The 26,819-nt window shown below is 40.9% G+C and overlaps 1 protein-coding gene across 1 annotated transcript; it reads left to right on the top strand.

Moving 5' to 3' along the window:
- Positions 1 to 426: 426 nt before the first annotated feature.
- On the top strand, positions 427 to 21,816 carry LOC133570622 (uncharacterized). The gene is made up of 5 exons (XM_061923311.2): positions 427 to 559; positions 779 to 899; positions 2,802 to 3,068; positions 9,062 to 9,322; positions 20,179 to 21,816. Exons 2-5 carry the CDS (start codon positions 875 to 877, stop codon positions 21,507 to 21,509), a joined length of 1,884 nt encoding a protein of 627 aa, XP_061779295.2. The 5' UTR covers positions 427 to 559; positions 779 to 874; the 3' UTR covers positions 21,510 to 21,816.
- Positions 21,817 to 26,819: the final 5,003 nt, after the last annotated feature.

The following is a 26,819-nucleotide window of genomic DNA, read 5'->3' as shown; positions in this document are numbered from 1 at the left end:
TTTTTTCGACTGTTTTCCGTACCTTGGAGACATCATGCCTCGTCAGTGTGTTGTCGGAGGGTGTAACAACACGAACCGGGACGGATTCAAGTTGCACCATTGGCCCAAAGATGCGAAAGTGGCAAGAAATTGGACGAAATTTGTTCAAAATACGAGGGTGTGGGGAAAGCCGACAAAATGGTCAGTCGTTTGTTCCGCACACTTTACCGACGAAAGCTATTCTACGACAGAGATGGCAAGAATGTGTGGATATACTGCGACACTCAAAGCAGATGCATTTCCAACCATAAAGTCAAAGAAATCTGCTGCCAGACCCCCATTGAATCTGCCGGAGTGTGTGAGCAATTCAGGGACAAAGGACCTCGCTAGCACGGCAAGCAATGGCGGCAGTTTGTTCCTGCAGACAAGCGAGCTAAACCACCTGGATGTCTTGGCTCACACCGTCCCTTATGCCACCGAAGATGATCAAGAGAAGAATATCGACCCTAGCTTCCCTGGCCTGCTGACATCAACTCCAAAACTGGACAGATCGGCTTTCAGGAAAAAAGAGCGGAAGAGGGTATGTCTACAGAATATATTAATTGATGAAAACTTTATTCATTACTCGCGGTTTTACATAAATTATTATACATAAACTGTGTTTACCAATAATTTAGCTTAAAATTTTTTTTTTTTTTCAATCATTCGAGTACATTCGGGTAGTCTTGTGCAATGCAGTATTTTGTGTCTATTTAGGTATGGTTAACCTGAGTGAAGTCTCCCCATTATTTTGTTACAGGTGTTACAGGACATTTTTTCGAACTCTTATCGACATTCACTGTTCTCTGAAGAGGATGATTGTCAAACTTTGTCAAGAGCGGATATTGGAGTTCAGATGTACTCTGATGTGAAGTCTAAAGGTAACAATTAATCGCCAAATTCGTCCGCGCTTTCTCCCGTGTCCCTGGCTGTCGTGTCGTTTTCGTCGGTTTCGCTTGCATACGGTTCAAACCGATATGACTCAATAGCTTCAGTTTCAATTTTGTTTTCGCTACCTGCCTCCACACTACAACCATTCGTTTCAATACATGCGTAATCTGTTAAATCGCTTAAGCCGCTGAAATCCGAGTCTGAATCCGAGCTAATGTCGCTATAGCTTGCTGTTCTATCCGCCATGTTTGTTTGTATTGGCATCACTATGTGACGTCACAGGAAAATGGACAGGTGTATATAACGATGGTTAAAATCAGGCACTTTGAAGCTTTTTTTAGGGATATTGCATGATGGGTAAAATTTTGAAAAAAAACTTCGAAAAAATAAAATAAGCCACTGGGAACAGATTTTTAATGGTTTTAACCATTCTGAAATTGTGATAATGTTCCCCTTTAAGGGTTGGAATTGGGGGTTAAATCACCATAAAAATGATTCCCGGGCGCGGCCCCCGCTGCTGCTCACTGCTCCCTTCACCTCCCAGGGGGTGATCAAGGGTGATGGGTCAAATGCAGAGAATGATCTGGCCACACTTAGTGTGTGTGTGACAATGATTGGCACTTTAACTTTTTAATGTAGCAGTGATTGTGGAAAAAACAAAGCCTGATCTAAAGATGACATCTTGATCTCATACCATCTCAAACCAATTGGCCGTTCATTATTAAGTGAAATGTCTTAAAGTCGCTTAAATTTGTCTTTAACCAAGCAACACTAAGTTTTATCCAGTTACTCGATTACCGTATTTTCCGCACCATTAGCCGCACCTAAAAACCACAAATTTACTCAAAAGCGGACAGTGCGGCTTTTAACCCGGTGCGCTTTATATATGGATAAATATTAAGATTCATTTTCATAAAGTTTCGATCTCGCAACTTAGGTAAACAGCCGCCATCTTTTTTCCCGGTAGAACAGGAAGCGCTTCTTCTTCTACGCAAGCAACCGCCAAGGTAAGCACCCGCCCCCATAGAACAGGAAGCGCTTCTTCTTCTACTGTAAGCAACCACCCGTCCCCGGAAGAAGAAGAAAAAACGCGCGGATATCACCGTACGTTTCATTTCCTGTTTACATCTGTAAAGACCACAAAATGGCTCCTACTAAGCGACAAGGATCCGGTTCATGAAAAGACGCGATCTCTCCATCCGCACACGGATTACTACCGTATTTCACAGCAACTGATATTCCTGTGAACCGCACTGTGGAACGGGAGCACGTACGGTGAATATTCGCACCACAGGGAATGAGAAGTCATCCTTCACTGTGGTTCTAGCTTGCCATGCTAACTTCCACCCATGGTGATATTCAAAAGGAAGACCTTGCCAAAAGAGACCTTTCCAGCCGGCGTCATCATAAAAGCTAACTCGAAGGGATGGATGAAGAAAAGATGAGCGAGTGGTTAAGGTAAGTTTAAGTTTACGCGAAGAGGCCGGGTGGCTTTTTTCACGCAGCTCTGTCCATGTTGATATACGTATGTTTGTGATTGCACATTTGCGTACATTTTGGGAGTGAACAGAGTTGTTAGAACGCTGGTTTTTAATATATTATTAAAGTTTGACTGACCTATCTGACTGTTTTTTTGACATTCCTTTAGCGCAGTTAGATGCGGCTTACAACACGGGGCGGCTTATAGGTGGACAAAGTTTTGAAATATGCCGTTCATTGAAGGCGCGGCTTTTAACCCAGGGCGCCTTATGATGCGGAAAATACGGTAATCGAAAACATTTCCAGTAGAACACTTGATTAATAACATTTTCAATAGCCACAGCCCTATATTTCATGTATGATTTAATATTTAGCATGTAGGAGTTAAAATGTGATTTGTTTGTGTCCTGTAGACATCCATCAGCTGATTGGACACCAAGAAGTATGTCTCCCTCATCTGCAGGGGGACAGTTTCACTTCAGAGGATCCACAGCCCTCACACTTGAAAGGGAACGAGAAGGATCCGAAGCCCCCCTATTTTAAAGAGGAAGAGGAGGGAGAGTGTTCTGTAGGGCAGGAGGAGGATGATGTCAGCAAGTTTCCACTGACTGTTGTCTCTGTGAAGACTGAAGAGCATGAAGACAAAGCACCTGAGTCCTCACAGCTTCATCACAGTCCAAGTAAGCACAACATCCACATATCATCTAATACAATGTTTGTGACACATGTTCATCCGGGGGCCACATTTATGACTAAAGATGGAGATATACTTGCTTTTTAACACCACCATTTAAAAATGAATGCTCATTAATCATCAACAGTGTAATTGCTGGGGTGTAACCATGTGACCTAGAGGCCGTCCTCCTTACCTCACGTGGTCAAATGAAGGCAAACATTCAATATGGCTACTGTTTATTTACATTTAGCAGCACATATGTCAGCATATTTCAAAGGTTTAGTGGTGAAGATTAGGGATGTATACCAAGTATCATTTTTTTTAGTACTGGTTCCTAATTATGTCGTCCATGAGGACCGTGAAGATTCTGGACTAATGACACAACTATTTGTATTTTTAATTCCAGCTGACTGACGTAACTATGACACGTTGTCACATTGAGTTCAGCTGCCGCTGCTACACATTACAATCAGCTTTGAATAATGACAAATAAGGAAGCAACAACATGCAAAAGATTGATATGTGTGTTATTGACAAGAAGATGACATAACTGCATTTCACCTTGCACTGCACGCATAGTTGACTTCTTTAAGACTTCAAATAAACAGCTGTTTTTTTGTTGTTTTTGTTTTTTTAATTTATTTAACCAGGTAAAATCCTATTGAAATCAAATATTTATTTTCCAAGGGAGACCTGGCCAAGAGGGCAGCAGCAAGGTTACATTAAAACAGTAAACAACACATAAAACATCATATGTACAACATTGAAACTTGCTGACATAACACATGTGCATACAGACAAGGTAAACAGTAAACAACACATAAAACATTAAATGTACAACATTAAAACTTGCTGACATAACACATGTGCATACAGACAAGGTAGACTGCAATCCTTTCACAGAAGCTTTAAACTCATTCAATGTAACAAGGGTTTGAAGTTGAATATTGGATTGTAGGTTTTTCCAAGCCTTCACTGCTGAAAACCTAAATGCTTTCTTGCCCAGTTCAGTTCTTACTTTGGGGACGACAAATTGCAGAACATTCATTGAACGCAGATTGTGACTTCCTTGTTTCTTTGTTAAAAGACAAGACAGATAAGATGGGGTGATACCCAGAATGGTTTTGTAGATGAACACATACCAATGATTGAGGCGTCGAGCACATAAAGATGTCCAGTTAATTAATGAGTATAACACACAATGGTGAGTAAGTTAACCATTGAGTATAACACACAATGGTGAGTAAGTTAACCATTGAGTATAACACACAATGGTGAGTAAGTTAACCATTGAGTATAACACACAATGGTGAGTAAGTTGGTGATGAATCTCAGTGCCCCGTGGTACACACTATCCAGCTTGTGGAGACAACCAGCAGTAGCATTCATGTACAACACATCTCCATAGTCAATAACAGGTAAAAAGGTTGTTTCCACCAATTTCTGTTTCACAGTAAAAGAAAAGCAAGACTTGTTTCTATAATAAAATCCCAGTAAAAGTTTCAGTTTTTTTTTACAACATACTGAATGTGTTCCTTAAAACTCAAGTGGTAATCACTTAAAAATCCAAAATATTTTAAAGCAGATACCAACACAATTTTGTTGCCCATTTCTTGTTCAAATGTTCTCACACATTGCTGATCTTACAGTTTTTGATGTGGTAAAGAACATACACTTTGTTTTCTCTGCATTTAAAAGCAGTTGAAGATAGCAAAGTTGTTCTTGTACTATGTCAAATGCATGTTGTAGATATTTAAAGGCCTCAGCAGGAGTGGGTGCTGTGCAGTATATGACAGTATCATCAGCGTAGGAATGGAAAGTTGAGTTCGGAATATTCTGTCCAAGATTATTAATTAATAATGGGCCCAACACAGAACCTTGAGGGACACCTTTTTTCACTTGCAGTACGTCCGAGATGGAACCCTCTATCTGAACAGCCTGAGTTCTGCTTGTGAGGTCATTTGCAAACCATCCAACTGCTTGCTGAGAAAAACCAATAGCTGAAAGACGTTTGATTAAAATGACATGATCAACAGTATCAAATGCCTTTGAAAAGTCAATAAAGAGGGACAGACAGCACTGCTTATTGTCAAGAGCTTCAGTAACATCATTTATAAACTTCATAGCAGCAGTAACAGTACTGTGATTTCTGCCAAAACCTGACTGAAATGGCGATAGAATAAAGTTGGTGTCCAAAAAGTCTTTTATCTGTTCACTGATAAGGGATTCAAGCACTTTTGCCAGAACAGAGAGTTTAGAGATCGGTCTGTAATTATTTAGATTACTAGGGTCACCTTCTTTTAATAGGGGGATTACAAGGGCATATTTCCAATCCAAGGGGATTTCATTTGAAATTAGAGTAAGGTTAAAAATGTGAGTCAGTGGTCCAGCTATAATTTCAGCTGCCAACTTTAGGAAGAGCGGCTCCAACTTATCTGAGCCAGCTGGCTTTCTAGGTTTAAGTTGTTTTAGAGCCCTCATGACCTCTGTTGTGGTAAAGGGCGTAAAGTTAAAAACCTGGGTATTTTCAACGGTTCTTTCCGGAGTTTGCGGAACTTCAGTAAAGTTGTCAGAATTATAGAGAAAACCAGAGGACATAAAATGATTATTATAATGACTACCCATTTCTCTTCTGTCACTTACTCTGACACCATCAACAAGTATACTAGGTGGGAGATTGACTGAATTACAGCAGGCGGACAAAGATTTGATGATTTTCCAAAACTTCTTTGGGTGTTTGAGGTTTTCAGTTGTTGTGGAGAAATAAAATTCTGATTTGACTTTCCGAAGGAGAGAGGTAAATTGATTTCTTAATTGTCTAAAATTCAACCAATCTGCTTCTAACCCTGACTTGCGTGCCCTGGCCCAAGCAGCATTACGCTCATGCAATACATCTGACAGGTCCGATGTAAACCACTGATTGTCACGTCCTTTAACCCTACATTTTCTAAAAGGGGCATGTTTGTTCACTATACTCAAGAAGTTTTCGTGAAAATGTTTCCAAGCCAGTTCAACATTATCAAAAAGAGCAATTCTATCCCAATTAAAAAGATGCAAGTCATGTAAAAAAGCTAGCGTCTCAAATAATTTCATATTGTGTTTTTCAAGAAGACGAGGCTTGCTCTTAGGAATCCTTGTGTTGTGTCTCGCACTACTGCAATCAGACAATGATTACTCACATCATTAGGGAAAACACCAGATGCAACACATTTGAAGGGCATATTTGTTAGAATTAAGTCAATGAGTGTAGCTTTTTGAGGGCATTTAGGATTAGGTCTTGTAGCTGAGTTAATTTATTGTGTTAAATTTAGAGATTCACACTGTGCTTTCAAAGAGTCCGACACAGATGTGAGCCAGTCCCAGTTCAAATCACTATTTCATTGTATTTCAGTTGAGACAGAAGCTTCACAAGAGTAGATAGGGAATTACTAGGGGCAGATGGAGGCCTATAACACCCCACTACCATAATGTGGTGATTTCTAGCTCATTCAATTTCAAGTGTTAACAGTTCAAGTTCTTTACTTACTGATTCAGAGAGCACTAATTTAGCATCAAACCTCTGCTTAATATATATGGCCACTCCACCACCTTTTCTTTGTCGGTCAGTACGATAGACATTATAGCAATGAATGTAAATATCTTTATCAAGCACAGATTGTTTAAGCCAAGTTTCAGATAAGACTACAATATCAGCATTTGTTGAGTTTATCCAGATCTTTATCATATCCAGTTTAGGGAGTAAACTCCGAACATTGATATGAATAATCCCAAGACCAGATCTAGTTTTAAAATCTGCAGGTGTAATACATTGTGTAGGTGTATCAGGGCCTGGATTAGTCTCAACATTTCCTGAGAGCAATAACAATAATATAACTAAACATTTGTGCTTAAAGTTACCATCTTTTGAGTCGGTCTTTAATCTGTGAAAGTAAGTGCTCACAATAGGGGAGGATGCAGTAATGTTGACGTGATCTCTCAAAACAAGGAAACAATAAGAATGAATGGACTCTACCATAGTATGCAGCCATTTTGTTGTGTCCAAAGTCACAGAAATCTTCAACTGAGATAAGGCCGAGGTTATTTTGTAGCTGCCACTATGATGACATGTCAAATTATTAAATATGTCAAACTGTGCATCTTGAAGTAGCATAGCTCGTGAGTGGGGGTGACCAGACCCATTTGGGACACCAGTAAAACCACACAAAAGTATAAAACACAATATAATAATTTGTGACATAGTGAGAGGAGAAGTTCCACTTGTTTCACCACTTTTGAAGATGTTAGCAGACAGGGCTGAAGACTAGCAACCAAGGCCGACGGGTGGAAGCCCGTAGACAAAGCCAATGGCTGGAGGCAAACAGCAGGTCGATGGAAGGCTAGTAGGCAGGTCGATGGTGGAAGGCTAGCAGGCAGGTCGATGGTGGAAGGCTAGCAGGCAGGTCGATGGTGGAAGGCTAGTAGGCAGGTCGATGGTGGAAGGCTAGCAGGCAGGTCGATGGTGGAAGGCTAGCAGGCAGGTCGATGGTGGAAGGCTAGCAGGCAGGTTGATGGTGGAAGGCTAGTAGACAGGCCGATGGTGGAAGGCTAGCAGGCAGGCCGATGGTGAAAGGCTAGCAGGCAGGCCGATGGTGGAAGGCTAGCAGGCAGGCTGATGGTGAAAGGCTGGTAGGCAGGTTGATGGTGGAAGGCTAGCAGGCAGGTCGATGGTGGAAGGCTAGCAGGCAGGTCGATGGTGGAAGGCTAGTAGGCAGGTCAATGGTGGAAGGCTAGCAGGCAGGTCGATGGTGGAAGGCTAGGAGGCAGGTCGATGGTGGAAGGCTAGTGGCGCAGTTGGTAGAGTGGCCGTGCCTGAGGGTTCCTGGTTCAATCCCCACCTTCTACCAACCTATTCACGTCTGTTGTGTCCTTGAGCAGGACACTTCACCCTTGCTCCTGATGGGTCGTGGTAAGCGCCTTGCATGGCAGATCCCGCCATTAGTGTGTGAATGAGTCAATGAGACGGGATGAGTTTGCTAAGTACAAAAATGAGTCGAAATTTTTGAATGAAAGAAACTGCTGTTTTAAATGTGTCCTCTAAATGTCGCAATAGCAATTTTTTGTATCTTTGTAGATAATGCTACATATGTAAAACACAACTAAAACACATGATGTTAGCGCACCAGTCGGGGAAAATTAGCAAACTACATCAAAAACATCCTGTAATTAGATTTTGATATTATTTATTTATCTTGATAGATTGAAAATGAACACCAATGAATTGACTGATTATCACATAATTGATTCTGAAAGTGTAAAAAAGGACAACTAAAGATAGAATACTATGGTGTGTAAAAAACAACAACATGATTTGTACATTTTCAGAATGTGTTTGTTCTATTTTTAAACAAAGAAAACAATCTGCAGTTGTCTTTATTTGTATGTTACAACTTGGAGTAGATCTTCCTCCCTGTGGCCCCGTCATCTAAAATTAGTTTAAACACCCCTGGCCTAGATCTTCCTGCGAAAAGCAGATACGTGAAAAAGATCTAATTATGAAACGGAATAGATCCCTAAAGATTTGTTGAGTAATATCAAGGATTATCCGTCGGTGGCGTTCCCAGACATGTGGAACTATCTTGAGTTCCAGACGTCATTCTACACCACAAATTGTGGTTAAGTTTAGAGATAAAGTTTAGGTGTCATAGACCGTATACAGAATAAAATATTTACACACTTTATATCAGTGAGTGTAAAATTAAGAATGCCTCAATCAATGCTGCCTTGTACTTATAAAAAAAACTTGCTCCTCATCAAATTTCCAAGTCTGTTTTTGTACTCACTTTTGAATGAATTTTAGTGGCTGGGACAAGAGGAAGTATTTCCCGTGTTTTTATTGGTTGTTTTGTTACACTCTTTTAACACAACACAAGAAAGAACACAAATAATGTCATTGTGTTAACAGTGTCAGTCCAAAACTATTTATATTCTCTCTTTCTTATTGACTTATTTACCCAACAGACGTTCAACAGCCCCTTCACATTAAAGAGGAAGAGGATGATCCACAGCCCACCTACATTAAAGAGGAAGAGGAGGATCCACAGCCCACCCACATTAAAGAGGAAGAGGAGGATCCACACAGGAAAGAGGAAGAGGAGGGAGAGTGTGTTGTAGGGCAGGAGGAGGATGATGTCAGCAAGTTTCCACTGACTGTTGTCTCTGTGAAGACTGAAGAGCATGAAGACAAAGCACCTGAGTCCTCACAGCTTCATCACAGTCCAAGTAAGCACATATCATTTTATTCTCAGGGCATTCAATCCATCACAACTGGACTGTTCACTTTGTCTTAGAAGACTCATCCAAGTAGGCTTCATCACTTCATGCTCATACACTTCAAGTCTTAAATCTAGTCATTGGAATTTAGAGGGGAACTGCACTTTTTGGGGGAATTTTTCCAATCGTTCACAATCATTATATAAGACATGATGGTGGGTATATTAAAAAAAAAAAATCACATTACAACAAGGGCCAGGCGATATGGTCTTTTATTAATATGTGGATATGTTCAGGCCATGTCACGATACACCATATATATGTGGATATGTTTAGGCCATGTCCCGATACACCATATATATGTGGATATGTTTAGTCCATGTCACGATACACCATGTATATGTGGATATGTTTAGGCCATGTCACGATACACCATATATATGTGGATATGTTTAGGCCATGTCACGATACACCATATATATGTGGATATGTTTAGGCCATGTCACGATACACCATATATATGTGGATATGTTTAGGCCATGTCACGATACACCATATATATGTGGATATGTTTAGGCCATGTCACGATACACCATCAGTGTTTCCCACACATTCATTTATTTGTGGCGGCCCGCCACGAAAGAATTACGTCCGCCACAAATGGATTTTTCGGCTTTTGACTCGCTCGACCGCTCATAAAAGCAATGGGACTCTGTCTGTGAATGTTGCTTGTAGTTACAACTCCGGTGCAGTAGGTGGCGGTAGCCTACTATGCATTGTAACTCCGCCAATAGCACTTAATTCACCTGGTGGGCCAGAAGAAGAAGAAGAGGGACGGACGGGATCAAAATACGAGGGTAATACAGGTTATAGGTAGATAGGTTATAGCTGCATCGCTCGCGGCTCGTCATATATTTAACGTTAATCCGCGATTTCACCGAGCGTTTCACTGACGGTGAGCAGCCTGACGCTGCTTCATTAACACCGCCGCTGTTTGACTCGGGTTCCGGGGCAGACGCACGTAGTAACATTAAAGGCCCTTCATTTCAAGATTTCAACTGTGATCGGGCTTTAAACAGGTGGCTGACCTGTTCAGATGAGTGTAACTGCTACTGGTCAAATAATGTGAAATAGCATTTAATTTTACATGCATGCAATGCCATTTAAATGTAATTATAGATAATAATAATAATAATAATAATAATAATAATAAATACTGTGTAGTGTTGTAAATAGTCAACAGGAAGGATTTTAGTAAGATATAAGCCATGAGCACTACACAGCCAGAAAAAAACCTAGGCAGGACAAGTAAAAATATTGGGGCAAGTAGATTTGAGAAGTCGGGCAAGTGGAAAAAAACCTTAACGTTGAACCCTGCATGTGTTGAGCTGCTGCCGCTTAAGGTTAGACGGCACTGTACATAGAGCGGTTCTGCTCGTTAGTAATAAATTCTAATGTTGGATGTTCACTCCTTCACACAGATGAGTATAGAAAAATATTTTCAACGGCCGAAAAGGGCTCGACTTGGAGAGGAGGTAGGCCTACAGTCCGGACCACAGGTGCGACCTGTTCAGCAGCAGCAAGAGGAGGAGGAGGAGGAGGAGGTTGACTGACTGTGGCAGGACACCTCTGCCTCTGTTTCACTTCATGTTGCTGGTAAATAATATGGTTGTAGTAGTAGGCTAAAGTTAAATTATTTAGTATTCACTAATTAAAGGGGCAGAGCTTTAAGAGACATTTTAGCTTTTATATTTTATAAGATATATTTTTTGTAAGAACCACAATTAATAAATATATTTCAGTGAATCACTAATTGTTCAAATCTGTATATAAATATGTACATAAAATGTTGTAATTATATTCCAACTCCGCGTTCTTCTTGGTCATCGCCGCTACCGCCGCCACCCCCCGCCACCCCCCGCCCCCTGACCACACCACCACAAATAGATGCCTGTCCTGTGGGAAACACTGACCATATATATGTGGATATGTTTAGGCCACGTCACGATACAGCATATATATGTGGATATGTTTAGTCCATGTCACGATACACCATATATATGTGGATATGTTTAGGCCATGTCACGATACACCATATATATGTGGATATGTTTAGTCCATGTCACGATACACCATATATATGTGGATATGTTTAGTCCATGTCGCGATACACCATATATATGTGGATATGTTTAGGCCATGTCGCGATACACCATATATATGTTTAGGCCATGTCACGATACATCATATATATGTTTAGTCCATGTCGCGATACACCATATATATGTTTAGTCCATGTCGCGATACACCATATATATGTTTAGGCCATGTCACGATACACCATATATATGTTTAGTCCATGTCGCGATACACCATATATATGTGGATATGTTTAGGCCATGTCACAATACACCATATATATGTGGATATGTTTAGGCCATGTCACGATACACCATATATATGTTTAGTCCATGTCGCGATACACCATATATATGTGGATATGTTTAGGCCATGTCACGATACACCATATATAAATAAATGATAAATGGGTTGCGCTTTTCTACCTTCAAGGTACTCAAAGCGCTTTGACACTACTTCCACATTTTACCCATTCACACACTGATGGAGGGAGCTGCCATGCAAGGCGCTTAACAGCACCCATCAGGAGCAAGGGTGAAGTGTCTTGCTCAGGACACAACGGACATGACGAGGTTGGTACTAGGTGGGGATTGAACCAGGGACCCTCGGGTCGCGCACGGCCATTCTTCCACTGCGCCTGTTTAGTCCATGTCACGATACACCATATATATGTTTAGGCCATGTCGCGATACACCATATATATGTGGATATGTTTAGGCCATGTCACGATACACCATATATATGTGGATATGTTTAGGCCATGTCACGATACACCATATATATGTGGATATGTTTAGGCCATGTCACGATACACCATATATATGTGGATATGTTTAGTCCATGTCACAATACACCATATATATGTGGATATGTTTAGTCCATGTCACGATACACCATATATATGTGGATATGTTTAGTCCATGTCGCGATACACCATATATATGTGGATATGTTTAGTCCATGTCGCGATACACCATATATATGTGGATATGTTTAGGCCATGTCACGATACACCATATATATGTGGATATGTTTAGGCCATGTCACGATACACCATATATATGTGGATATGTTTAGGCCATGTCACGATACACCATATAAATGTGGATATGTTTAGTCCATGTCGCGATACACCATATATATGTTTAGTCCATGTCGCGATACACCATATATATGTTTAGGCCATGTCACGATACACCATATATATGTTTAGTCCATGTCGCGATACACCATATATATGTGGATATGTTTAGGCCATGTCACAATACACCATATATATGTGGATATGTTTAGGCCATGTCACGATACACCATATATATGTTTAGTCCATGTCGCGATACACCATATATATGTGGATATGTTTAGGCCATGTCACGATACACCATATATAAATAAATAAATGATAAATGGGTTGTACTTGTATAGCGCTTTTCTACCTTCAAGGTACTCAAAGCGCTTTGACACTACTTCCACATTTTACCCATTCACACACACATTCACACACTGATGGAGGGAGCTGCCATGCAAGGCGCTTAACAGCACCCATCAGGAGCAAGGGTGAAGTGTCTTGCTCAGGACACAACGGACATGACGAGGTTGGTACTAGGTGGGGATTGAACCAGGGACCCTCGGGTCGCGCACGGCCATTCTTCCACTGCGCCTGTTTAGTCCATGTCACGATACACCATATATATGTTTAGGCCATGTCGCGATACACCATATATATGTGGATATGTTTAGGCCATGTCACGATACACCATATATATGTGGATATGTTTAGGCCATGTATCGATACACCATATATATGTGGATATGTTTAGTCCATGTCACGATACACCATATATATGTGGATATGTTTAGTACATGTCACCATACACCATATATATGTGGATATGTTTAGTCCATGTCACCATACACCATATATATGTGGATATGTTTAGTCCATGTCACGATACACCATATATATGTGGATATGTTTAGGCCATGTCACGATACACCATATATATGTGGATATTTTGTTCTGGCCTTAAATGAACACTTGATGCATATAATCACAGCAGTATGATGATTCTATATGTCTACATTAAAACATTCTTCTTCATACTGCATTAATATATGCTATTTTTAAACTTTCATGCAGAGATGGAAACCACAACTAAGTCAATTTAGCAAAAGTGTATTTATTAAACAGTTATTAAGCAGTGGCACAAACATTCATGTCATTTCCAAACAGAAAATGCAAGATTGTCAGAGACATTTTAAAACAAGCTATTAGTGCACTTTTGTGCATGATGTCACTAAGATGACATATCAAAACAACACTAAATTAAAGTGCACTTTTTGTACAGAATGCCACTACAATAGTTTAAAACAAATAAAGTGCACTTTTGTGCATGATGTCACTAAGATATTTCAATTAGTGTCAAATAAAAATGAGCTGCATAATAGGAAATCAAATAGTGTACAAACCCCGTTTTCATATGAGTTGGGAAATTGTGTTAGATGTAAATATAAACGGAATACAATGATTTGCAAATCATTTTCAACCCATATTCAGTTGAATATGCTACAAAGACAACATATTTGATGTTCAAACTGATAAACATTTTTTTTTTTTGCAAATAATCATTAACTTTAGAATTTGGTGCCAGCAACACGTGACAAAGAAGTTGGGAAAGGTGGCAATAAATACTGATAAAGTTGAGGAATGCTCATCAAACACTTATTTGGAACATCCCACAGGTGAACAGGCTAATTGGGAACAGGTGGGTGCCATGGTTGGGTATAAAAGTAGATTCCATGAAATGCTCAGTCATTCACAAACAAGGATGGGGCAAGGGTCACCACTTTGTCAACAAATGCGTGAGCAAATTGTTGAACAGTTTAAGAAAAAACGTTCTCAACCAGCTATTGCAAGGAATTTAGGGATTTCACCATCTACGATCCGTAATATCATCAAAGGGTTCAGAGAATCTGGAGAAATCACTGTGGGCGGTATAGCTCGGTTGGTAGAGCGGCCGTGCCAACAACTTGAGGGTTGCAGGTTCGATCCCCGCTTCCGCCATCCTGGTCACTGCTGTTGTGTCCTTGGGCAAGACACTTTACCCACCTGCTCCCAGTGCCACCCACACTGGTTTAAAAGTAACTTAGATATTGGGTTTCACTATGTAAAGCGCTTTGAGTCACTAGAGAAAAGCGCTATATAAATATCATTCACTACACTTCACTGCACGTAAGCAACTAAGCCCGTGACCTTCGATCCCTTAGGCTGTACTGCATCAACAAGCGACATCAGTGTGTAAAGGATATCACCACATGGGCTCAGGAACACTTCAGAAACCCACTGTCAGTAACTACAGTTGGTCGCTACATCTGTAAGTGCAAGTTAAAACTCTCCTATGCAAGGCGAAAACCGTTTATCAACAACACCCAGAAATGCCGTCGGCTTCGCTGGGCCTGCGCTCATCTAAGATGGACTGATACAAAGTGGAAAAGTGTTCTGTGGTCTGACGAGTCCACATTTCAAATTGTTTTAGAAAACTGTGGACGTCGTGTCCTCCGGACCAAAGAGGAAAAGATTCATCCGGATTTTTATAGGCGCAACGTTGAAAAGCCAGCTTCTGTGATGGTATGGGGGTGTATCAGTGCCCAAGACATGGGTAACTTACACATCTGTGAAGGCGCCGTTAATGCTGAAAGGTACATACAGGTTTTGGAGCAACATATGTTGCCATCCAAGCAACGTTACCATGGACGCCCCTGCTTATTTCAGCAAGACAATGCCAAGCCACGTGTTACATCAACGTGGCTTCATAGTAAAAGAGTGCGGGTACTAGACTGGCCTGCCTGTAGTCCAGACCTGTCTCCCATTGAAAATGTGTGGCGCATTATGAAGCCTAAAATAGCACAACGGAGAACCTCGGACTGTTGAACAACTTAAGCTGTACATCAAGCAAGAATGGGAAAGAATTCCACCTGAGAAGGTTAAAAAAATGTGTCCCCTCAGTTCCCAAACTTTTTCTGAGTGTTGTTAAAAGGAAAGGCCATGTAACACAGTGGTGAACATGCCCTTTCCCAACTACTTTGGCACGTGTTGCAGCCATGAAATTCTAAGTTAATTATTATTTGCAAAAAAAAATAGTTTACGAGTTTGAACATCAAATATCTTGTCATTGTAGTGCATTCAATTGAATACGGTTTGAAAATGATTTGCAAATCATTGTATTCCGTTTATATTTACATCTAACACAATTTCCCAACTCATATGGAAACAGGGTTTGTATATCTTTCGCTATGTGGTAGGTTCCTGCGGACGTTATCTCCTTCTGTTGTTGACTATTTGTTTCATACGGTGTTGATGTGGAAATGGTTGCTTGGGCATTTTGTGGGTGTGGCACCAAACAGAGATGTTGACATGCAGAGTTTCAAGCACTCCTCATTCTCTAGCGGGTGACTTTTCAAATGATGTTACACATTAGTAGTGCTACTAATTTTTGTAGCAACGCTTTTGCCGCATACTTGTTCACCATCTACCCGCTTGAAGCCAAACCACTGCCAGATGATGGACTCACTGCTGTTTGTCTTGGGAATGAATTATTCCTTTATATTTGTCACCAGATTTGCACCTTCTTTCTCTCGTATTACCACTAGCACCACAGCTAATGTTACCACGCCGCTGCCTGTCTGCTCCGTGAGAGCGTATGACGTTGCACACGTGACAGTATGTGACGTATGTAAGAAGATGCGCTTGTTTTATGTCTCTGTGAGAAGGAGAGACAAGAAAGAGTGAGAAGAGCCTGTAGTGTAATGCCTGCAGTGCACTGTCAACACCGTGTATGGTGAGGATGGTGTACTGCTGACCTCTAATGCGGCTATTGTGGATCTGTGGAGGGAATACTTCGAAGACCTCCTCAATCCCACCAACACATCCTCATGAGGAAGCAGTGCCTGGGTAATCTGTGGTGGGTTCTCCTATTTCTGGGGCTGAGATTGCCGAGGTAGTTAAAAAGCTCCTCACTGGCAAGGCCCCGGGGGTGGATGAGATCCGCCCAGAGTTCCTTAAGACTCTGGATGCTGTGGGGCTGTCTTGGTTGACAAGACTCTGCAACATCGCATGGACATCAGGGGCGGTACCTCTGGATTGGCAGACCTGGGTGGTGGTTCCTCTCTTTAAGAAGGGGAACCGGAGGGTGTGTTCCAACTATCGTGGGATCACACTCCTCAGCCTTCCCGGTAAGGTCTATTCAGGTGTATTGGAGAGGAGGCTCCTCCGGATAGTCGAACCTCGGATTCCGGAGGAACAGTGTGGTTTTCGTCCTGGTCGTGGAACGGTAAACCAGCTCTATACTCTTGGCAGGGTCCTTGAGGGTGCATGGTAGTTTGCCCAACCAGTCTACATGTGCTTTGTGGACTTGGAGAAGGCATTCGACCGTGTCCCCCGGGAAGTCCTGTGGGGAGTGCTCAGAGAGTTTGGGGTATCAGACTGTCTGATTGTGGCGGTCCGCTCCCTGTATGATCAGTGCCAGAGCTTGGTCCGCATTGCCGGCAGTAAGTCGGACACGTTTCCAGTAAGGGTTGGACTCCGCCAAGTCTGCCCTTTGTCACCGATTCTGTTCATAACTTTTATGAAAATAATTTCTAGGCCAGTCAGGGCGTTGAGGGGATCCGGTTTGGCGGATGCAGGATTAGGTCTCTGCTTTTTGCAGATGATGTGGTCCTGATGGCTTCAACTGGCCAGGATCTTCAGCCCTCACTGGATCGGTTCGCAGCCGAGTGTGAAGCGACTGGGATGAGAATCAGCACCTCCAAGTCCGAGTACATGGTTCTCGTCCGGGAAAGAGTGGAGTTCCATCTCCAGGTTGGGGAGGAGATCTTGCCCCAAGTGGAGGAGTTCAAGTACCGAGGAGTGTTGCTCACGAGTGGGGGAAAAGTGGATAGTGAGATCGACAGGTGGATCGGTGCGGCGTCTTCAGTAATGCGGGCGCTGTATTGATCCGTTGTGGTGAAGAAGGAGCTGAACTGGAAGGCAAAGCTCTCAATTTACCGGTCAATCTACGTTCCCATCCTCACCTATGGTCATGAGCTTTGGGTTATGATCGAAAGGACAAGATCACAGGTACAAGCGGCCGAAATGAGTTTTCGCCGCCGGACGTATGGATATTTTTGCTTAAAAAATATATATATATTTTGTCCGGTCCAGCTTCTCAGGCAAATCATATTGTTGATGTAGATGCCGATATCGGCTGTACAAATTTACTTAACAAAAGAGAAGTGTGGGATACTTCTCTTGTTGCCTTATTTGTATTTTGACTTGATTAAATGGATTTATATTATCATTTGGTGCAGCCGGGCCGGAGCAATATTTTTGCTTAATTAAGGTTTAATTATACATGTTAAGATGTGCCCTTTATTACTGCGTTTGTCCTAATTGTCTTATTTCCTAAACACCTGTTTTCATTATTGAAGGCTGACATGCACAGCTGAAATGCATGCCAATTTGTTTTTGCTAATAAAAACAGGTGCGCTCACAACCCTATGTGCTGTGCCGTGTGATCACATAAAAAAGTAATTGTCTCTTGTGCGTTTTTGATGTTAATTATACGGTGCTGTTTAAATGGTGGTTTCTCCACGCAAATCCGCTGAGCTGTTTTCAACCTGCCAACAATACATAAACAATATAAAAAGACAAACCACTTAATAATGACGACAACAGTTTTACATTTTAAGAATGCTATACAGTTCATTGCATTCTTAGCATGCATAATAGTAATCAATGTTCATTTTGTCATCATAACATGTTTGAGATGAAAACACACACACACACACACATATATATATAAAATGATTTAAAAATTAATATGAGAAAGTTTGAATAAAACTATATTCTTGGCATCATAAATAAAATTAAAATATATTTATTTATTTATTTAAATACATTTAAATTTTCCTGAGGGAACTCTCCTGAAGGAATCAATAAAGTACTATCTATCTATCTAAAACAATAAGAACAGTTTTCATTATCAAAAATAAAAAGTGGATTAGGTAGTGCCTTTAATACTGCATTTGAAATGTGAAACCAGTGGTGAGTTACCACCAAGCAAAAACCGCGCATGCTCAGAAAAGTAGCGTCAGATTTACCGCCCGTCCGAGCACCCACTGGCCGAAATGTAGATCGGCGCCTAAGCTATAGAGACTATAGTGGGCGGAAGTGCAAGATATCCAAGTAGCATGTGGTTGCATGACTTGAATAACCCGAATAAGAAAAAAAACAGGATGGCTCTGAATAAAATAATTTGGTTTATGCCCTTAAAGTCTTCCTGTGTCCAAAGACTTATTTCCTGTAAACAATCACAAAATCATCAAAATATATATAATACAAAATATCGATCAAACCACTGTATTGACCTTATACTGATATTATACTTGGTATTGTGACCACATTTTTTAAATTTAAGAGGGTTTCTGTGGGTCATTAAAAAGCATTAAAGGCATTAAATGGACTTTGCATAAATTAAGGCCTTAAATGGTATTAAACATCATTAAATACGATGTCCAGAGGCATTAAAATATTCATGTAATCGTAGGCCGGGACCGATATAAATGAAAATTAACCTAATAACTTAATTGTTGCCGTCATCAATACATTGCTTTGTCCGTGTGTTTCCTTCTTGGTCTCTGGATTTTACACTGGACTAAGAGGTCTCACTCTGTGCATGGCTCTCAGCACCTGAGCATGTTAATTCCACAGCAGACTTACATGAACAAAGTAAGTTATTCACAACTTTTGGTTCGGCTACTTGCAATTCTCCTCTACACATTTTCTTAGTGTTGGCCACACTCACTTTAATGTTAGAGATGGTCATTTTAATATAGCGCTGAAGTACAGGCCCCCATATAGCTGACCGGGATATGCCTATTATATGATTCTTTAATCTTGGGCCTTTTGGAATCAGCATGTCTTCGTCCATTTGTGTTAAGGAGGTGAAATTAGGTCTGAAAACCTTTGACAAGTGGACTTCATGTCCTTTAGGTCTTTTCAAAGTGTAGAATACCATCCGCCTTAGACAGAATATTCTACTTTGAAAGTAAACTGGATCATTTATTTTGTGTTTATGCATGACTTCTTGTCCCACACGAGCAGATTTTAGCTCAATTGAACCGCCTTGTTGTGGCGACCACTAAATATAGAAGCCAGGCGGTGGAAACTGATACATTGACTTGAAAACAAAAAACGGAACGAGTCTGTCGCCGTGGCGCCGCCGTTCCACATCCAGTGGAAATCCCCTGTTACACTTACAAACGTTGCTTGGCGGGATAAATGAAGAAACCATACTTGGGGTTTATGGCACGTAGCAAAAGGAAATGCACTTTCAACCCACTGCACTCACAGTGAGCAAACTCGACCACAAGATAGCGCCATAGCAGAGCTAACAATACGGAATACAGATTTACAATGTAAACAACCTAATCTTTTCTCCAACTTTATACATCATACCTCAGGCATAAGGGAATTTATGGCAATACAGATTTTAGGCCTTATTGCCCACCCCTCGTAAAAAGTGGTCTTCTTTTCCTGTGAATGATGTTGTAAACAGCAGTGTGTTTGTTTTCAGGCCGATTCGTACATTAACTTGTTATTTTAAGTACATGTGAACTTACTGAATGCCTCATGTGACTAAGCAAATCTGGACCTTTGTCAAGCATGTTTGTCATTTTGTGTCCTGCAGACGTCTGTGAAGAACAACTTCTGCCTGAAAAACAGGAGAGTAGCTTCAGGATGTTGAAGGAGGATCCACCAAAGAGGAAGACCATGCACCACGGACCCTCTGGCGTCTCCTTTTCCTCTTTGACACAGACCCTTCCCTGTAAAAAGGAAGAGGAAGACTCACTGACCCCCCACATTAAAGAGGAAGAGGAGGAACACAGCATCAGTCAGGAAGGAGATCATATTGAATTCCCAGTGACTGGTGTCCCTGTGAAGAGTGAAGATGATGAGGTCAAAGGTGAAAGTGAGGAGAAGAGAGAGGCGGAGCCTCCAAGCAGCAGCTCAACACAACACATGACAACAGAAGCTGATGGAGACCACTGTGGAGGATCACAAGCAGACAAGATCTTAGCTCCACTATCAGATAGTGAGGACACAACGTCACACTCTCCTGACACTGATGATGAAGACTCTAAAGATGATGCAACATGTCACACTGACAACACTCACTTCACATGTTCTCACTGTCACAAAACCTTTAAGTACCATAGTGATCTGAAAACACACACAAGAACACACTATGGTGAAAAACCTTTTTCTTGTTCAATCTGTGGTAAAGGTTTTACACAAAGGCGATCTTTGAAAATGCACATGAGAATACACACTGGTGAAAAACCCTTTTCCTGTTCAACCTGTGGTAAAGGTTTTACACAAAGTCAACATTTGAAAGGACACATGAGAACACACACTAGTGAAAAACCCTTTTCCTGTTCAACTTGTGGTAAAGGTTTTACACAAAGTCAATATTTGAAAGTACACATGAGAATACACACTGGTGAAAAACCTTTTTCCTGTTCAACTTGTGGTAAAGGTTTTACACAAAGTCACAGTGTGAAAAGACACAAGAGAACACACACTGGTGAAAAACCTTGTATCTGTTCAATCTGTAGTAAAGGTTTTACACAAAGTCAATATTTGAAAGTACACATGAGAACACACACTGGTGAAAAACCTTCTTCCTGTTCAATCTGTGGTAAATGTTTTACACAAAGACATTTGAAAAGACACATGAGAGGACACACTGGTGAAAAAACATTTTCCTGTTCAACCTGTGGTAAAGGTTTTACAAAAAGTCAGTATTTGAAAGTACACATGAGAATACACACTGGAGAAAAACCCTTTTCCTGTTCAACCTGTGGTAAAGGTTTTACACAAAGTCAACATTTGAAAAAACACATGAGAACACACCCAGGAGAGAAAGTGTTGAGTTGCAGTGTGTGTGGTGAAAGATTGTCTTCTAATTACCAGTGTAAGAAACACAAGTGTGCTGGTGAGAAAAGCAGCAGCAAATGAAGATGCAGGATTTGAAATAAACTGTCAAGACTTTAATGTTGACTTTCTAACAACATCAGCACATATAACATGTGTGACATTGTTGTTTGTGTAACTATCTTGTTAATATTCTCCTACATTTTTTATTAACGTTGATGTTCCAGGTAATCTTATTTTCAGTGAAGGTTTAGGATAGCCAAATATAAGCTTTGGCTTCAGCCTATTCTTTTTTCGGTCATGCTTTTTCTTTTCTTTTCTTTTCCTTTTGTGTGTAAATGTGTATGATTTTTATAAATGTATAGTCTGTACTCTTAAACTGGTCACACACAATGGTTAATGGTTGATTATATGACCGAAATAAACTTATTTCATTCATTCATTCATTTATAGATTAGATAGTTTAAAATATGGAAGTACTACATAAATATAATTCACTTCACTTCACTTGGGTATAAAAATAACTTCCCAAAAAATGCTCGGTCGCTATTTACAGTATATTCTCTCTTTATCTTATTTACTTATTTACCCTACAGACATCCAGCAGCCCCCTCACATTAAAGAGGAAGGGGAAGGATCCACAGACCCCCCCCCCCCCCCCCCCCCCCCCCCGCCCCCCCACACACGCACACACACACATTAAAGAGAAAGAGGAGGAAGTGTGGATCACTCAGGAGGGAGAGTGTGTTGTAGGGCAAGAGGAGGATGATGGCAGCAAGTTTCCACTGACTGTTGTCTCTGTGAAGACTGAAGAGCATGAAGACAAAGCACCTGAGTCCTCACAGCTTCATCACAGTCCAAGTAAGCACATATCATTTTATTCTCAGGGCATTCAATCCATCACAACTGGACTGTTCACTTTGTCTTAGAAGACTCATCCAAGTAGGCTTCATCACTTCATGCTCATACACTTCAAGTCTTAAATCGAATCATTGCAATTTAGAGGGGAACTGCTCCTTTTTGGGGGAATGTTTTCTGTTGTTCACAATCATTATAAAAGACCTGACGATGGATATATCTATTTTTTTAAATCACATTCTAACTCATAAATCTACAAACCCCGTTTCCATATAAGTTGGGAAATTGTGTTAGATGTAAATATTAACGGAATACAATGATTTGCAAATCCTTTTCAACCCATATTTAGTTGAATGCACTACAAAGACAACATATTTGATGTTCAAACTCATACATTTTTTATTTTTTTTTGCAAATAATTAACTTAGAATTTCATGGCTGCAACACATGCCAAAGTAGTTAGGAAAGGGCATGTTCACCACTGTGTTACATCACCTTTTCTTTTAACAACAGTCAATAAACAATTGGGAACTGAGGAAACTAATTGTTGAAGCTTTGAAAGTGTAATTGTTTCCTGTTGTTTTATGTAGAGCTTCAGTCGTTCAACAGTCCGGGGTCTCCGCTGTCATATTTTACGCTTCATAATGCGCCACACATTTTTGATGGGAGACAGGTCTGGACTGCAGGTGGGCCAGGAAAGTACCCGCACTCTTTTTTTACGAAGCCATGCTGTTGTAACACGTGCTGAATGTGGCTTGGCATTGTCTTGCTGAAATAAGCAGGGGCGTCCATGAAAAAGACGGCGCTTAGATGGCAGCATATGTTGTTCCAAAACCTGTATGTACCTTTCAGCATTAATGGTGCCTTCACAGATGTGTAAGTTACCCATGTCTTGGACACTAATGCACCCCCATACCATCACAGATGCTGGCTTTTGAACTTTGCGTTGATAACAGTCTGGGTGGTTCGCTTCCCCTTTGGTCCGGATGACACGATGTCAAATATTTCCAAAAACAATTTGAAATGTGGACCCGTCAGACCACAGAACACTTTTCCACTTTGCATGAGTCCATCTTAGATGATCTCGGGCCCAGAGAAGCCGGCGGCGTTTCTGGATGTTGTTGATAAATGGCTTTGGCTTTGCATAGTAGAGCTTTAACTTGCACTTACAGATGTAGCGACCAACTGTACCGTATTTTCCGCATCATAAGGCGCCCTGGGTTAAAAGCCGCGCCTTCAATGAACGGCATATTTCAAAACTTTGTCCACCAATAAGCCGCCCCGTGTTGTAAGCCGCATCTAACTGCGCTAAAGGAATGTCAAAAAAACAGTCAGATAGGTCAGTCAAACTTTAATAATATATTAAAAACCAGCATTCTAACAACTCTGTTCACTCCCAAAATGTACGCAAATGTGCAATCACAAACATACGTATATCAACATGGACAGAGCTGCGTGAAAAAAGCCACCCGGCCTCTTCGCGTAAACTTAAACTTACCTTAACCACTCGCTCATCTTTTCTTCATCCATCCCTTCGAGTTAGCTTTTATGATGACGCCGGCTGGAAAGGTCTCTTTTGGCAAGGTCTTCCTTTTGAATATCACCATGGGTGGAAGTTAGCATGGCAAGCTAGAACCACAGTGAAGGATGACTTCTCATTCCCTGTGGTGCGAATATTCACCGTACGTGCTCCCGTTCCACAGTGCGGTTCACAGGAATATCAGTTGCTGTGAAATACGGTAGTAATCCGTGTGCGGATGGAGAGATCGCGTCTTTTCATGAACCGGATCCTTGTCGCTTAGTAGGAGCCATTTTGTGGTCTTTACAGATGTAAACAGGAAATGAAACGTACGGTGATATCCGCGCGTTTTTTTTTCTTCTTCCGGGGGCGGGTGGTTGCTTACAGTAGAAGAAGAAGCGCTTCCTGTTCTATGGGGGCGGGTGCTTACCTTGGCGGTTGCTTGCGTAGAAGAAGAAGCGCTTCCTGTTCTACCGGGAAAAAAGATGGCGGCTGTTTACCTAAGTTGCGAGATCGAAACTTTATGAAAATGAATCTTAATATTTATCCATATATAAAGCGCACCGGGTTAAAAGCCGCACTGTCAGCTTTTGAGTAAATTTGTGGTTTTTAGGTGTGGCTAATGGTGCGGAAAATACGGTATTTAGTGACAGTGGTTTTTTGAAGTGTTCCTGAGCCCATGTGGTGATATCCTTTAGAGATTGATGTCGGTTTTTGATACAGTGCCGTCTGAGGGATCGAAGGTCACGGTCATTCAATGTTGGTTTCCGGCCATGTCGCTTACGTGCAGTGATTTCTTCAGATTCTCTGAACCTTTCGATCATATTGTGGACTGTAGATGTGGAAATCCCTAAATTTCTTGCAATTGCACTTTGAGAAACGTTGTTCTTTAACTTTAACTATTTGCTCACGCAGTTGTGGACAAAGGGGTGTACCTCGCCCCATCCTTTCTTGTGAAAGACTGAGCATTTTTTGGGAATTTGTTTTTATACCCAATCATGGCACCCACCTGTGGGATGTTCCAAATAAGTGTTTGATGAGCATTCCTCAACTTTATCAGTATTTATTGCCACCTTTCCCAACTTCTTTGTCACGTGTTGCTGGCATCAAATTCTAAAGTTAATGATTATTTGCAAAAAAAAACAAAAAAAAGTTTATCAGTTTGAACATCAAATATGTTGTCTTTGTAGCATATTCAACTGAATATGGGTTGAAAATGATTTGCAAATCATTGTATTCCCTTCATATTTATATCTAACAATTTCCCAAATCATATGGAAACGGGGTTTGTAAAAAAAAAAGTCCACATGCAATGGAGCCAATGGGAGGTCCTCTATAACCATCCAAAAAGTGCCAACAATACTCCATTTGCATTTCGTGGCTTGAATGTCCACCAAGTATTAATGATATTGTTATTGTAAGTGCTAACGCAGACAAACTATTTATAGCTTGTGTGTCTATGTTGACATCACCGGCTGGTGAGCTCCTTCCTCGCCTCGGTGCTGGTGAAAGATTATTCCAGATCATGAATTATGCCTCTCACCTGGATAGTAGAAGGATGAAGATGTACTTTGACAAGTTGGTACCGTTTGACAGCCAATTTAGACCCGGCAGTGGCGAACGACACAAAAAGATGCTTGGTTTCACCCCTCTCTTCTGTGCGACGATTATGAATCACTGTTTATCTAAATGGGAATATAACGAGATTATATCAGTCTGTGTCATAGTCACAGCAGACTTTGTACAGTAGGTGATGTTTTTTGTTTGTTTGTTGGCTCTCATGAATTCTGTAGTGTGTAATATTCAGTAATCTTGTTAAAAAAAAACGAACGTTGTGATGTGTTTTTGAAATTAATGCGCCAATGAGCAAAAATATGTAAATACATATATACCTACACTATCTGACAGTCGCTTCCGGATGCGTCATTTTGGGGCGGTCTTATTTACGTGGCTCACCTTCGACAGCGTCTTCTCCCCGTCATCTTTGTTGTAGCGGTGTAGCATGCAAGGACGGGAATGGAAGAAGTGTCAAAAGATGGAGTTAACTGTTTTAATGACATTTAGTTTTTACTTCAATCAATAACGGAGCAGCATCTCCTCATCCGTGGCTCACTAGTGCAACAACAACATTGGAAATGTGTCCCGTGAAAAAGCGTCCGACCGGAAGTCTCTAATAACTAAAGTTCCTTGGGTGAATAATGTAAACTCACTACACCGGTATGTTTTAGAGCTTTACTGACATCATTTTACACTACTTTGTATTAGAAATGGCAACAGCAGAGGGTGAATGTCCCATAACAAGAAGATAGGGAAAAAGAAGAAGCTTATGGCATCGGCACGGACGTGCGCACATTTTCAGGACTTCTGCAGATCCCAAATACACATCAGCAGGTACCAGAAGGTAAGAAAAGTTGGTTTTGCATAATATTGCGAAACAAAACGCCAGATAATATGTCTGCTAATGGGTGCCATTTTGTGGTTCTTATACACACACCATAGTAATACTTGTATCTCTGACTACGGTAGCCGTAATGGTCCGACAATCCATCAAGCCGTGCGGCTTTTAAAGTCCTACTAAAACATTTTGACAGATTTTTGTGTGTGTAATGTTCTTTATTTTCAATGGAACTTAAAACGTTTTGTTGTTTAATGGCGTCATATTGCAGTTTACAGGTATCTCTTATGTGTGACTACCATCTACTGGTCACACTTATCATTACACCTTGTACTAAATAAAATTGCTTCGAGGTCGGTAAGCACAACCAGAATTATGCCGTACATTAGGCGCACCGGGCTATAAGGCGCACTGTCGAGTTTTGAGAAAATGAAAGTATTTTAAATGCGCTTTATAGTCTGAAAAATACGGTACATGAACAAATTGAGCCTTTTGTCAGTCATTTTCAATCTTTGTTTCGGCTACTTGCAATTCTCCTCCACACGTTTTCCTGTGTACAGTAGTGTTAGTAGTGTTAGTGTTCATGTTGGAGGTGGAACTAGTCATTTTAATACAACGCTGA

Source organism: Nerophis lumbriciformis, linkage group LG28 (genome assembly GCF_033978685.3).
Source record: "Nerophis lumbriciformis linkage group LG28, RoL_Nlum_v2.1, whole genome shotgun sequence".
Lineage (NCBI taxonomy): Eukaryota > Metazoa > Chordata > Actinopteri > Syngnathiformes > Syngnathidae > Nerophis > Nerophis lumbriciformis.
This window is presented reverse-complemented; position numbering and strand designations above follow the sequence as displayed.

What these genes read in the sequence shown, in the direction of transcription:
- LOC133570622 (XM_061923311.2), top strand. Translation starts at nt 875, where the DNA reads ATGTACTCTGATGTGAAGTCTAAAG. An exon ending in CTCTGATGTGAAGTCTAAAG is followed by an intron (nt 900 to 2,801) that starts GTAACAATTAAT and finishes TGTGTCCTGTAG; the next exon opens with ACATCCATCAGCTGATTGGA. An exon ending in ACAGCTTCATCACAGTCCAA is followed by an intron (nt 9,323 to 20,178) that starts GTAAGCACATAT and finishes TGTGTCCTGCAG; the next exon opens with ACGTCTGTGAAGAACAACTT.